At 41.7% G+C, this 13,765-nt stretch overlaps 1 protein-coding gene across 6 annotated transcripts in view; it reads left to right on the plus strand.

Annotated features, from left to right (window-relative positions):
- Positions 1-367: 367 nt before the first annotated feature.
- HBEGF (heparin binding EGF like growth factor) overlaps positions 368-13,765 on the plus strand; it is a 906,786-nt gene continuing 893,388 nt past the window's right edge. For 5 of the 6 annotated variants that reach the window (XM_089686635.1, XM_089686638.1, XM_089686636.1 and 2 more), the window contains exons 1-2: positions 368-522; positions 755-913. In XM_089686635.1, the coding sequence (XP_089542761.1) occupies positions 405-522; positions 755-913 (277 nt within the window). In that variant the 5' untranslated portion in view covers positions 368-404. The remainder of the gene's footprint in view (positions 523-754; positions 914-13,765) is intronic. The other variant, XM_089686637.1, reaches the window with a different exon arrangement.

The raw sequence follows: 13,765 nt of genomic DNA on the forward strand, positions 1-13,765 counted from the left end.
GGTACATGTTGCAAAGTCTAGATATGCAAAGTTAGTAGAGACATATCCTGACCGACTAAAGTCTGTAATTAAAGCAAAAGGTGGTTCAACAAAATACTGACATAAGGGGGAGATCCATTTTCCAACTCAGCGATTCATGTTTTTGATTTTTAATTTTTTTCTGATGTTGGTGTTATATATTTCACTTGGATGTTATAAATTGCACTGAATGATTAAAGCTGGATAAAGCAAAAACTGTGTGTCTTCATTTCAGGCTGCAAAACAACAAAATGTGATTATTTTGGGGGGTGATTTTTTTTCTATACCCACTGTATTTAAGGAAATCCATGCAACACTACATCACTACATACACAAGAGGGCAGCCACTGTACTCGGCACATTGCAAGCTCTTTCTACCGACCTGTATGGATTACTGCACACGCTCTGCATGTCTCGGGACTGCCAAAAAAATTTGCTTCCTTTACGCACCCCTTGAGACAACTATGAAGTTAATGAAGATCCTGTTTGTAATAATCATTGAAGGTATGAGTTCCTGGATTTCTAAATAATTTCTCTAAGTTTCTAGCAAGTCTTTCTCACTGTCTATTTTTGGTCAATAGCTTCTATAAATGGATGCTGTCATAGTGCACTGTGAAATGCAGCATGAGTTTATTTTTATCAGTACGAATAGACTTTTTTCTTGGGCTTTTAAACCATGTAACAGTTAAAAAGAAAATAGAAAGAAACCAACCAGGGGCCATTTCTTTATTTACAGGTTTATTTTCCTTTGCTTTTCTTCATGGAGCAGTAATTGAATCTCATCAGAATGAAGCTTTCAGTGAAGCTACTAATGACATTGCAGCAGTTGGGGAAGGATTGCAATACAATAAAACACTGTTAACAAACGGAAATCAAATTATATCTTCTTCTAGAGGTAAGTCCAGAATTCATGTTAGTAAACAAAATTTTTTTGATTGTTCTACTGATTGTGCTGGATTGAGGTCCTGTCCAATTACTTTTGTTTAAACATTGACACATCTGAGGCAGTGTTTTATTGTATTACCAGTATGTTTTTTTAGGAGAAATATGAATTGGATTTGTGCTTATTGTATGATTTTTTTTTATCGAGCCCTTATCCTGTATTCAACTAAATTGACAGCTGTTTTATTTTCTCACAGAAGTTGACATAGTAGGATAGAGCTTGCAAGAGGCACTTGATGCTATTTTCACTATGGTAAACATTAAACAAAATTTTTAAAGTAGTAAAAATAGGTAGTAAACCTACAACAGATTAAGCTGACCATACACTGCTCAAATTTTCTATCACTGTGTGGTAGCCTCCCGTCGACGACAGACAATCAACTTCTGTCAAAGGGACATCTTAGAACATGCATCACGGTTACTGGAGACAGTCTCTGGCTGTGCAAATAGTCACAAATAGCTGCAGACACCGCATTGTATGAGCTCAGCTGCCCCAGCTATTCGCCCCCATCTATCCATTCTAGGTGCAGAAATCTGCATATTCTTCCTGCTGGAACTTGCAGCATGTGAAATCACCTGTGTAGCATTTTCTCCTGAAAGATCCATTGGATTTCAGGGCTTTTCCTTCCAAACAGCACCCACAGCTAGGCAACAGTTTTTTTCCCCACACACTCCAAGTGGCTCCGGAAAACAGTCTAGGGGTTTTAGTTGTTTTAAGGCCTACTGTAGAATGATGAACTTGGATAGGGATTGGGGCACATAGGATACCCAGAGCTTGAATAACTGTACATTCCAAACTGCAAATGAGCACCTGCTAATGTCTCTGGCTACTCTAATCCAAACTGTAGAACTGACCTGCAACAGTGGGAATGGTATTGCAGCAATAGTTAAGCAATAAAGTTCCAAAAACAAAGGTACATTGGAGAGACAGGCCCTGGCTGTATTGTATGGCACCTGGCTGCCCTAGGCCCAAAGTAGAGATATAGTGGCGTGCTCCTGGCTGACATGCTCTGCACTTAAGCTGTCCCCTAGCCTGCAGAAAGCCCTTAGGCTCCATCAAGTATTACACTTAACTGTCCTCTCTTGTCTTTGGATGTAAGGCTGGATTGTACTCAGTCCCCTTGAAGGCTTCCTGAGATGTAGAATACCTGCTGTCCTGGCCCCTCTGCTGAAAAGGCTGTTCCTGGCTTGGCTTGATGAGACTGAGCTGAGTGAAGACTTGAAACTTCCCACTCTCTCTCTTGTTCGTTCTTCCTTCACCAGGGTCAGAGCTCTCAGCACAGGTGTCTCTGGACCAGTAGGACTCTAGGCTCTACTTTCAGGCTGCCAGGTTCCTGAGTATTTATGGATTGTTTTTCCACCATTTGGGCCATGCCTCCCCAGGGCTTGGTTGAAATTTCATAAATATTCAGGCTGCAGCCTCTGTTCCTATACCCACTAAGTTCTAGAAAGCGGGAGGAGGTAACAGAGCCACAGCCTTTGAAGCACTGCGCAGCTCCCTAAACAAAATTAACCCATGCTTCTCTGCCTACAGGGGAGCCAGAAAAACGGGAGGAGGTAACAGAGCCACAGCCTTTGAAGCACTGCACAGCTTCCTAAACAAAATTAACCCATGCTTCTCTGCCTACAGGGGAGCCAAACTAAATTTAACTACACTAGCAACAATGAGGGTGCTACACCTGTGTGAAAGGACCCTTACGAAAATGAGGAAAGGGGAAGGTATTCTGTAGTCCTAGCACACTTCCTGTTCAGGTGGCTTTCAGTACTGGGGACTTACTGATGGGAGGTAAGGTTGAGCCTTCTGCCGCTCAGTGATCGGGCAGGACTCAGAGAGGTGTTGTGGCCAGCCTCAGAGGTGATCATGCTGAGCTGCCTGTGATGCATGTTTTGTAAGCTGTCAGGCTGAAGAGAGACAAAAGAGTATAGACAAACTAGTAAGTGCTGTGGTGGCTCCATACCAGGGGCGGACTGACCATTCGGGCACTGCCCGAGGGCCCGGGGTTAGTAGGGGGCCCCATGAGATGCCCCTGGTACATTTCATAGGCTTTTTTGGGTGTGGTTTGAATGTGGGTGAGGACACAGGGGCCCCATGGTCCCCTATTGCCCGGGGGCCCCATGAATTTTCAGACCACCCCTGCTCCATACTGTGGTGATAGTCAGGGGGCCAGCAAGGATCTGCCAGCAATAAAAAGGTTAACTATGTCTCTAACCACCAGGGATCTTACTAGCCAAACTGACAGGATTAACCCTTTTATTGCTAGCAGATGCCTGGTGACTGGACATGATTATTCTTTGCTCCCTGATGGAAGCACATTATTATTAATTCTTTTTCTGCCGTCAGATCCCTGATGAAAGCATGTAATTAACCATCTCTTAAAACTCGATTACCTCCTGATCTCCTTCCTTCACATTTTCTCCACTCCCTTCCCACACAAGCTGCCTGCTGTTTGTCCCCCTCTGCTGTTATGAGGGGAGATTTACTAAAACTGGAAAGTGCACATCCTGGGGCAGCCCTGAATGGTAGCAGATCAGCTTTTAACTTCAGCTTGTTCAATTAAGCTTAGGCAATAAAAACTGGAAGCTGATTTCTATGCACAGCTGCATCAGACTTTGGACTCACCAGTTTTTAGTAAATAACCTCCATGGTGTCAAGTGGGTTATTGAAGGGGGAACAGCAGTTTTTCATAAACATATTTTCATTCAATGTAGGTGATTTACCTTATTTTGTTAACAGCAGAGGAGGATCAACATGTATTTTTTGTACATGGGAAAGTGTGCAGGCATTGCAGAGATGTAATATACATAATATATAATCTATAAAATTTTTGCCAAGGCATATACCTTAACTGTTACATTATCATTACCTTCAGTTTCTGCTTGCTGATATTTAACTACCGAGCAAAAACAAAACAAAATCTTCATTCTATATTTTGAAAGCATACTGTCTTCTAAAAATGTATTTAGAAAATATAAGTGCAGTACTTTTTGCTTTTCATTTACAAAGAGTACTAGCTACTCCAATATCAGGGCAGTAAAGCCTAATTTTAGTCTAAATTAGAAAAAAAAAAAAAATCGGCACAAGGGATATTACCTACTATTAATCTGATATGTGCTGATGACTCATGTATTCATTGAAATCTCCCTTTATCAATTCCCTCCCCACCCCTGCTACTGTAATCTTCTCCTGCAGTTGGAGATAACACATCCAACTTACCTGTAACAGACAGTCATCAAGAGTGCCCACCCTTTCTGCCCAGCTCCTCCAATCATAGAAGCCATAGTATAGCTTCTATGAATGAAACACAATCTATGAGTTGAGGTGGCAGACCTTTCATTCAACTACCTGTCCTCCATTTATAGAGCACATTCACAGCCAGTTCACTCTTTGGACTTACCATACACGTCCAAAGAGGCACTTTGGCCAATAGTGCGGATTTCTTTTATTTTGACTAAACGTAGAATTTAAGGTTCATGCATTACAATGAAAGAGCCAGAAAAACAAACTAATGTCCAGACACATCTATTTATGAACCAAAGGCATTACATATTAAGTGTGTCTGCCGTATTTATGACAAACATGTTTGGAATCTAGGGTAGCTACATGATTAGAAGATTGGTTATTATTGATTGCAAACCTTCAGGGTGAGAAGGTCCAGATGTGGGTCTGAAAGCAAGACCATAGGAGATGGAGGAGAGGGAAGGGATGATAAAAGTAGGAGGAGGGGTCATGAAGAAAGAGAGCAAAAAGGCAGGGGGAGTAAATACCTCCCCCCTGTTAAACCAATAGTTGGGGAGGGTTAGGGCATACTGGTGGTATGGTTTTGTTATATTGGTGTCACGTATGGCTGGGTGTCATATCTCTTCACACTGGATGGCGGTGGGATTAGAGAGTGCACCCATGCAGGCTACAGCTGACTGAGGAAGGAATTTTTTCCCCTGCAGGAGCAAATTGGATCATGCTTTGCTGGGTTTTTTGCCTTCTTCTGGATTAACTGTGAGTGTAGGATTATAACTTTTTTTTTATGGTTGAACTGGATGAATGTTTGTCTTTTTTCAGCCAGACTAACTATGTAACTTGGTATAGGGAACACAAGAGATGAGGATCTGAGAAAACATGGAAAACTGGACTCACAGGAATGTCAGAAGTTTAGTGCAGTACTGGGGTACTGCCCTTACATACAGACAGGGATGCTAGTAAGCTACACTTACAACACTGAGGTACTTGGTTTACAGGGAGCCAGGAGTACAGGGGTATTTTACAGCAGTCGGATGTTTACAGGTACACAGAGGTATTGGTATATACATGTACAAATGTTTGTACAAACTATTTAAGAACAGCTAAATCCAATGTAAACTAGTATGTACCCCTCCTTCTGAACCTTTCGGCTGCCTTTGATACGTTTGACCACCCCCTCCTCCTAAAAATACTTTACTCCTTTGCTGTCTGTAACTGTACTCTTCTTTGGTTCTCATCCTACCTATCTCACCACACCTTCAGTTACACTTACAATTCTACTCTTTGATCGGGGTCCCCCACAGTGTTCTGTTCTTGGAGCTCTCCTATTCTCAATCTACACCTCCTCCGTAGGTTAGCCTCCCATGGCTTTCAATATTATTTCTATGCTGACGGTACCCAAATCTATCCCTCTACCCCCCCAGCTCACTCCATTAGTCTCCTCATGCATCACTAATATACTGACAGAGAAATTAGTCTGGATGTCACACCACTTCCTGAAACTCAATCTATCCAAAACTGAGCTCATAATATTTCCTCCCCCATGTGCCCCTTTCCCTGCCTTTTCTGTCAAGGTTATTGGTGCAATTATCTACCCGTCCTCACATATCATTACGTTAACATAGGCTATATCCCCTTCAGTCCATAATGAATGATGTTACCAGACTCATCTACCCTACCAACCATTCAGTGCCTGCTACCCCACTCAGCCGCCACTGGCCCAATTACTCACACAATTTAAATGTAAAATACTAATAATAAACTTACATTGCCATCCTTAACTCTGCTCCCCAGCTACATTACTAACCTAGTCTCAAAAGACCAACTAAACTGTTCTCTTGTTCCTCTCAAGACCTCCTGCTCTCTATCTACCTTGTCACCTCCTCCCATGCTTACCTGCAGGACATCTCCTTATATACATACTGTATAATAATAATACAAGAAATTCAGAGGTGCACAGGGGTACCAGAAATGCAGATGTACAGGATACAGTTTGGATGCACATAGAGTCTAGGACACAGGAGGATACCAATCAGTACTGACGGGGTGAATCCAGCCTTTCAACATATACAGCAAAAGTGAGGGCCCTTGGAAGGGCCAAGACACATGGTAAAGGAGCCACCTTGTCTTCTACTAACTCCTGAAGGTGGAGATGGGTTGCACTGTAGACGATTCCCATATTGCAGCCCTCAAATTCACCCGAGCAGGCAGCTACTGGGAATAAAAAGGGCTGATAAGCAGATAAGAGTTCCTTGCAGCACTGAAACACAGATCAGTAGGTAGTGTAGCCCAAGCTGGGAGGTGTGCATGGAAACAGAGGCACTAGGAACAGGTAGTAGTGCACAGAGATATACAGACCCTGATTTACTATTTACGTCTAAGCTTGTGAACTATAGTGAAGAAAAAAAAAGGGCGGCATTTGCATTTAAAAATCAGCGCCAACATACACTTTGTATTGCGAAAAAAAATTATTAACAATTGTGTAAACCGAGGCATTATTTTCAATGGGTTTTCATTCGTAAACCGAAAATTACATTAACCGAGGCGTTGGTAAACCGAGGTACGTCTGTATTAGTATTGCAATCCTTTGTATTGGGATACATAGAACCAACATACATCTGAATTGGCAACATAACACAACATTTGTGTCACATTTGAGATATCTGGCTAGTTAAACTGACCTTGCCCAGGGATTTAGGGTTGATTCACACCACAGAAATACAGGCAGGATTAGTGTTCAACAGCTCCGTGGATTAGTGGTTAGCACTGCTGCCTCAACGCTAGGAAGGTTGGTTTGAATCCAAACCAGGCAATGAATTTGCATGATCTCTGTGTAATTACCCTAACATACATGTGCTGGTGGCAGCATCTTTGCTTTCTGTCTAAATGATCCCTAGAATGTGAATTAGAATGAGGCCTTGTCTGTTCAAATACCTTTAAAGTTGTACCTTATGTGAATGTCAAAAGATAGGATGAGATAAGGGCCTGGACTAATGATTGATTTGATAATGCTGGTTTGCACTCCATCCCCCTTTGGGAAAGGTTTGTCAAACCGAGAGAAGAGTGAGAGAAAGAGAGAGAGAAAAGGATTTAAAAAAAAAAAATAATGGCATGGAGTCCCCCCCCCCAAATCCATAACAGATCCTTATCTGAGCATGCAGATACCGCATGCCTTCAAAGCTTTATTTCCTTTGTTGAATTGCCTGCTTGGTTCACACTAGATGCGATTTAAATTTTGCTTTTTTTCACCGTATTTTCTGTAGATTTACCAATGAGTTATTGCATTTTCAATTGTGTTTTGCATTGCGATTTCTATTGTAGTCTATATGTGAAATCGCTACAAAATGCTGAAAAAGTTAGACAAGAACTACTTTTGAAATTGTGCTGCACCAAATCGCTTATGTTAAGACACTCACATCTACATTCATTAGATCCGATATCAGGTACAATTTCAATTCCCAAATCGCACCTGAAATCGTGCACTCTGGATGCGACTTGGCATTCGATTTGCATGCCCTGCGACTTGCAAATCGCATGCCAAATTGCACCTGATGTGACTGGGGGCTAACACCACAGTCACATCTAATCCGATTTGGAAATTGGGCAACTTACAGTGAAGCCGCACGCAGGGGCGGACTGACCATTCGAGCAATCGGGCACTGCCCGAGGGCCCGGGGTCAGTAGGCGGCCCCATGAGATGCTCCTGGTACCTTTCATTGGCTTTTTCATAGGCTTTTTTGGGTGTGGGCCCCATGATCCCCTGTTGCCCGGGGGCCCCATGAGTTGTCAGTCCACCCCTGGTCGCACGATTTCAAAATCAGATTGGATGTGAATGGAGCCTATAGTGGACAATAGGGAGTGACTTGGCCTACGATTTGCAAGTTGCCTAGCATGCAAATCGCATGCCAAATTGCACCCGATGTGACTGGGGGCCACCCCGGTCACATCAAAGCGGATTTTGAAGTGGTGCGACTTACACTACGGTCACATCATGGGACTTACAGTGAAGTCACATGATTTCAAAGTCGGGGGACATGCATGCCCTGCGATTTGCAACACATCTGACACAGATCTCTCTGCAAATCGCATGAAAAGTAGTGTATTCATTACTTTAGCAATTGTTGCGGCTCCAACCAAGTTTGAACCACACCAATATGAATGCACTAATAGCGGTCACATTGAGTGCGACATGCGAGTTGCAAATTGTATGCCAAGTCGCACTCTATTGTCTGCTATTAGAGCGGTCACATGGGTACGTTTCCAACACTGATTTCTAAAGTAGTACATGTACTACTTTTGTGGTGATTTGCATAGATATCTGTGTCAGATGTCTTGCAAATTGCAAGGAAATCGGCATCTTCACTGTACGTCGCACAATTTCTAAATCAGCTTTGATGTGACCGGGGTGTAAGACCTTTTTATGTTTGATTTCCTGAGTGTTTTTCCGATTTATGGGACATTTTCAGTATTGCATGCGAGATGTGGTCATGTGACTGCCTTAACTCATGCGATAATCTGGAGTGAATTGTGCCAAGAAATATTGCCAATACGGTTCCCTTTCACATCCCTGTTCAATGTTCTGTTGTATGCTGCACAGGTACACTTGACTGTAGCTTTCTTTCTGACTCTGATTTGTAGGGCCTGTATACCAAGGGTTAACGCAGGTGGGAAGAGGATTCATCAGGTGCAAACACTTTCTCTGACCAAATGAATGACAGTGGTGGGTGTGGCCTACCTTATATAAAGAGATGCAGTAGTGGATGATTTTGCCTTGTACAGGCCACATTATTTTCTGCAAGGCCTTGTCTGTGGTGGTTTGGGGAGGAAAAGATATTGTGGTGAATTGCCCCAGGCCACACTCACGTTGTGTTTTGATGTGGGCTGTAAATGTTTTGCATTTTTTTCTAAGGTTTTTTTGTGTGTTATTGTACAATGATTGTGTGTTTATTATCTTTGTATTGTAATCAGTTAGGATCACTTGTCAATTGCTCGGCTCTTCCAAGTTTGCTTTATTTAGACTGAAATGCAGTTTTCAGACAAACCTGATAAGAAATGTATGTGTGGGAGATTTGGGGAGATGGGAGGTGTTTTAATTTGGCAGGTATGTATTTTTATATTGATATTTTGATCTGCAGCTTGTTTTGTGGATAGATAAGCCTACTACGTAATTTATATTAACGGTTTCTTGCTGTAACCTGTGAAAGCACAGTTCATTAGAAGTATAATCTTTTAGATTGTAAGCTCTTATGAGCAGTACCGTTCTATTTTAGCAATATCAAACCTGCTTTTTTTTTTCCCCCAAGAAATTGAATGTACCTACTTGTTGTTGCTGTCCAAATAAATGTGCAGTGTATATTTGATGAATAAACATTTGGACTATGTATTTTTTGGGGATTATTTCATGTTCTAGTTGAATGTACTAGCACCCTTAACACTTATTTTTGCTAGCTATATAATATGCCCAAATCTTCCTGAGTGCACTTATGCAGGTATGTCCAAACTAACAAACCAAAAGCCACCTATTGCACCACAAGACAATGTTATGTACCAATGAATAGGTTGTGTTCAATGTGCAGCTAGCTATTCTTTTTCTATAATCCTTTTAACAGTAATACATTAGGCCCCCAATTTATGTTGACTTTGAGCCTTTACTGCCAAATACTGTATATACCCGCCAATGTCATATAGAGCTGCAAACCTACATTTACCATTGCCAAATCCACAATAGAACTGCAGACATATTTGTGAATGTCATATACACAACGGAGCCGCTTGGAAAATTGCTATGGTGCACAAATAAATGCCAAGATGGCTGTTGGAGGTGCTAGAGCAGCTGTCATACCGGAAATACATCATGATGTTTGCGGAAGGATGTTTGCACACACCCAGAAGTGGTAGTGGGGAGTGTTAGTGGATGGGAGTGTAGTTAGGAGAGTTTAGTGGTAATTTGCAATTCTATTTTTTAGCTTTGTGAATTGTTCTTTTGTGGAATTCCAGACCACATCTGGACATGGCGAGATTGCTGCTCTCTACCAAGGAGCTGATCCTCATTTGCCGGGGAAACATTACTAATGTTGTATTTTTAGTTGAAAACATGTCCAATTCCTAGATCCATTGAGGTACATAGCAGAGGTTCAAGGTATTCCATAGAGGTTATTGTTCCTCCTAACTATATAGGTGGAACAGACACAGGCATACACCCAGGGCCACTGTTAGGTATCATGGCGCCCCCCGTACAGCATACCTGACAGCCCCCCACTGCCAGAGAAAATATCCAAATTATATTGTAAAAATACACTAAAAACATTAATGGACAACCATATTCCAACCAACCATATTCCTGTGAAATCTAAATGATAAAGCTGTACTGAGTTCATAAATAAAGCTGTGTGTGTAATTAAGGTCTTGGGGCCATGCGTGCTGTGGCCTGTAGAATGGGAATCAGTGGTTTGTTTTTGTGGCTATTGCCGTTTGCAGGCAACCTATGTTACACAATGGAAATGCTGCAGGTCATATTTTGACAAGCATATGGGTGCAGGTGTACAGCCCTGAACACAGACAGAGAGCATTCAGGGCCACTTCCACACACCTGTCAGATTAAAAACTGTTCATACAGCTGCTGTGTCCCCATAGTGTAACAGGTGGCTCTAGCCACATGAACAACCCACTCATTCATGCTGTACAGGGGACCTGTGTGAATGGGGCATTTTGTGTTTTTTTTTTCCCTCAGCCCATTAAATTCAATGGGCTGCCTAACGTGTGGAAACATACTGCAGGCATATTATTTTCAAAGTGTGTTGCACCTAACCGCACAGTAGTGTGGTGCCATGCGTTTTTGTGGCTGTGAATAGGTTTGTTTTTAATAGACGTTTGTAGGTACAATTACATTATCATCATGGTACCTGCGCACATCTACATAGGGCATTGCATTTCTTTGCTGTGCTGGAAAATGTGTGTTCTTGCATGCGTTTCTGCACTATAAATGGTGTGAACAAGTCTTAATGGCCAGTTCACACTATAGAAACAGTCTAGATGTGTTCCTGATGCTTTTTTTTTCATGCCCTTTTGGCATGCATGTTTAGTGTGTTCCAGTACATTTTGGATGCGTTTTGGACACGTTGCATTGCATTTTTGTATCCCTTCCAGTTAGTTTTTTTACTTTCTTTTTATTCAATTTAATTAGGGACGTGTGCGTTTTAGTACATTCAAGGACGTTTCAACGTGTTCCAGTACAGTTCTGTGCAGAAACAATGCAGCGTGGTCAACTTTGTTTACAGCACCTGCAATGCACTGAAAATGCAAGTGATGATGTGAACTATCACATTGAAAACCATATAACCTTCTTTCTGTGCGTTTGTGATGCTGAAAAAGCAACTGAAACACATGTAGTGTGAACTGGCCCTAAAGATTATTAGAGGTAAGGGAACGGGACTGACCAGGAATTGTGAATTCAATCAGACTAGTGGTGAGATACAATCAGCAATCGTATAATAATTGAGATCTGAGCTGTAGCTGATAGAAAATGAGACACATTCACTTGATCAGCAAATAGATAGTTAAAAAGAGTGCGCCGGTGATCCATAGATTTGCATATGGGACAGGTGATGATGGGGTGGGGGAGGGGGCCAAGTTGTATAAGGAGACAGGTTTAAAAGAAGATAAAAAAAAGTTACAATGAAATATACACAGCATGAAACTTGCACATTTCCAACTTGTCAGCAGAACAGGACGCAGGTAACATTCATCCACTTTCTAATCATTAGGCAAAATCATGATTGATTGATCAATATTCCTGGCACAGATGCAACCCAGAAAATTGATGTCCATTTTTTTAACATTCATAAATGTCAAGGAGCTTATAATCTAAGGGCAGAAACTCAGCCATGTACTAGGCCCAAAGAACCTAACAGCATGCCTTTTGAGTGTTGGCAGAAACACATCCATACAGGGAAAGCATGCAAACTGGGATGCAGCCATGACTGGGATTAGAACCCATGACCCAAGTGCTGTAAATTCTGAGCTCTAACCACTAAGCCACTGTGGGAGACACAGTTTGAGCTACAATGTAGAATAGTTACATTGTTTAAAAATGATAAAGCGAGCGCTGGTAAAATTATATAGACTACTAAAATGGTATTACACAAGATAAATATAACCACGAACAGTAGTGCATGAACTCGTGAAAGGTCATCCACACTTGTGACAGTGTACTACACTATTAAGCACCATTCTGGCCCCTGTGGTTTAGCTAATTCCTCCGCAGGACCATTTGGGCACCCACCCTGATGGATGGCTGGAGCTGGATGACTAACCCATAGCTGCCAGCATACTGCTGCACCCCCAGATGTGTGATGTGTATAACCCATGCGCATTAATACTTTTGTTCTGGTGAGTGTAGACCAGTCCCAAGGGTGGTTTATCTTTCACGAGTTCATGCACTACTGTCCGTCACGGATAAACCACACGTGCCCTTCATAGGCACTCTCTGAGTTGGTACTATCACACAAAGGACATTCCATTATTCAGGAATGATTATATGAACTTATTTTAGCACCATTTACCATCATTATTGCAATTATTTGCACTTTTTGGTTTTTACATGCGTTCATTATTGATCACATGCATTTATAGTGCTGCAATATGACTTTAACATAGAATAGTTACATGATTAAAAGAGAAAGAAGCTATATCATTATATTGGGAACTTAGAACTAGACATTCCAAATTATTTGAGATATAAGTGTGAAAATATTTAACATTTGAAAATAGAATGTATGCCATTCCTTAGTTGTCTGATCATTTTGGAGAAACAGCAAAAAAAAATAAAAATAATATAGGTGTACTTTTTATGTTACATTCTAAGTATTTTCTTATGCAAATAAAAAAACGCCAATGGTACAAAGCCCGCGCTTGTGCGCCATCTAGCGAACATATCCAGTATTGCACCTAAAAATGTGCCAGACGCGATTCCACATTTACTAATAGCAAAGTAGATGTTCGTCAATGAGATTGCTAGACGTCTCAGAAGACTGACAGGTCTTGATTGATTTAATTGAGTCTGCCTGAATGTTCAGAGTCTGCTGGTAGACTCTAGTCTTAGTAAATCAGGGCCACAGAGTCACTAGGAGCAAGCAGAAGTGAACGGGGACAATGAGCAAAAAATAGCAAGAATACACAGAGAGACACAAACTGGCTGCAGCCACAGGTGCTGATAAGGAAAGGCATGGAATTAGGGATGTGCAGAAAGGCTGAAAGCTAGCAGGAGTAACAGAGGAATGGGGACACAAGTACACTAGAATGCTCAGAGGTACAACAGGTGCAAGGATACAAGTTCCAGGCATGAACACACTGAGATAACAGTGGGAGTACAGAAATTACACTGGAGGGTGCTGAGAAACAATTGAAAAGTCACTAGGAACAAGGGGGGGTTCTGACTGAAGAGTTTTTTTTATAACTTTCTTTTTAATAACCACCTCATTAAGGTTTACCCCCCTTCCTGACCAGGCCATATTTTCATTTTCAGCACTGCGCTGTTTCAATTGGTAATTGCGCAATCATGCAACACTGTAC

This window comes from Staurois parvus, unplaced genomic scaffold, assembly GCF_062004578.1.
Source record: "Staurois parvus isolate SC_StPar_1 unplaced genomic scaffold, SC_StPar_1.0 ptg000403l, whole genome shotgun sequence".
NCBI lineage: Eukaryota > Metazoa > Chordata > Amphibia > Anura > Ranidae > Staurois > Staurois parvus.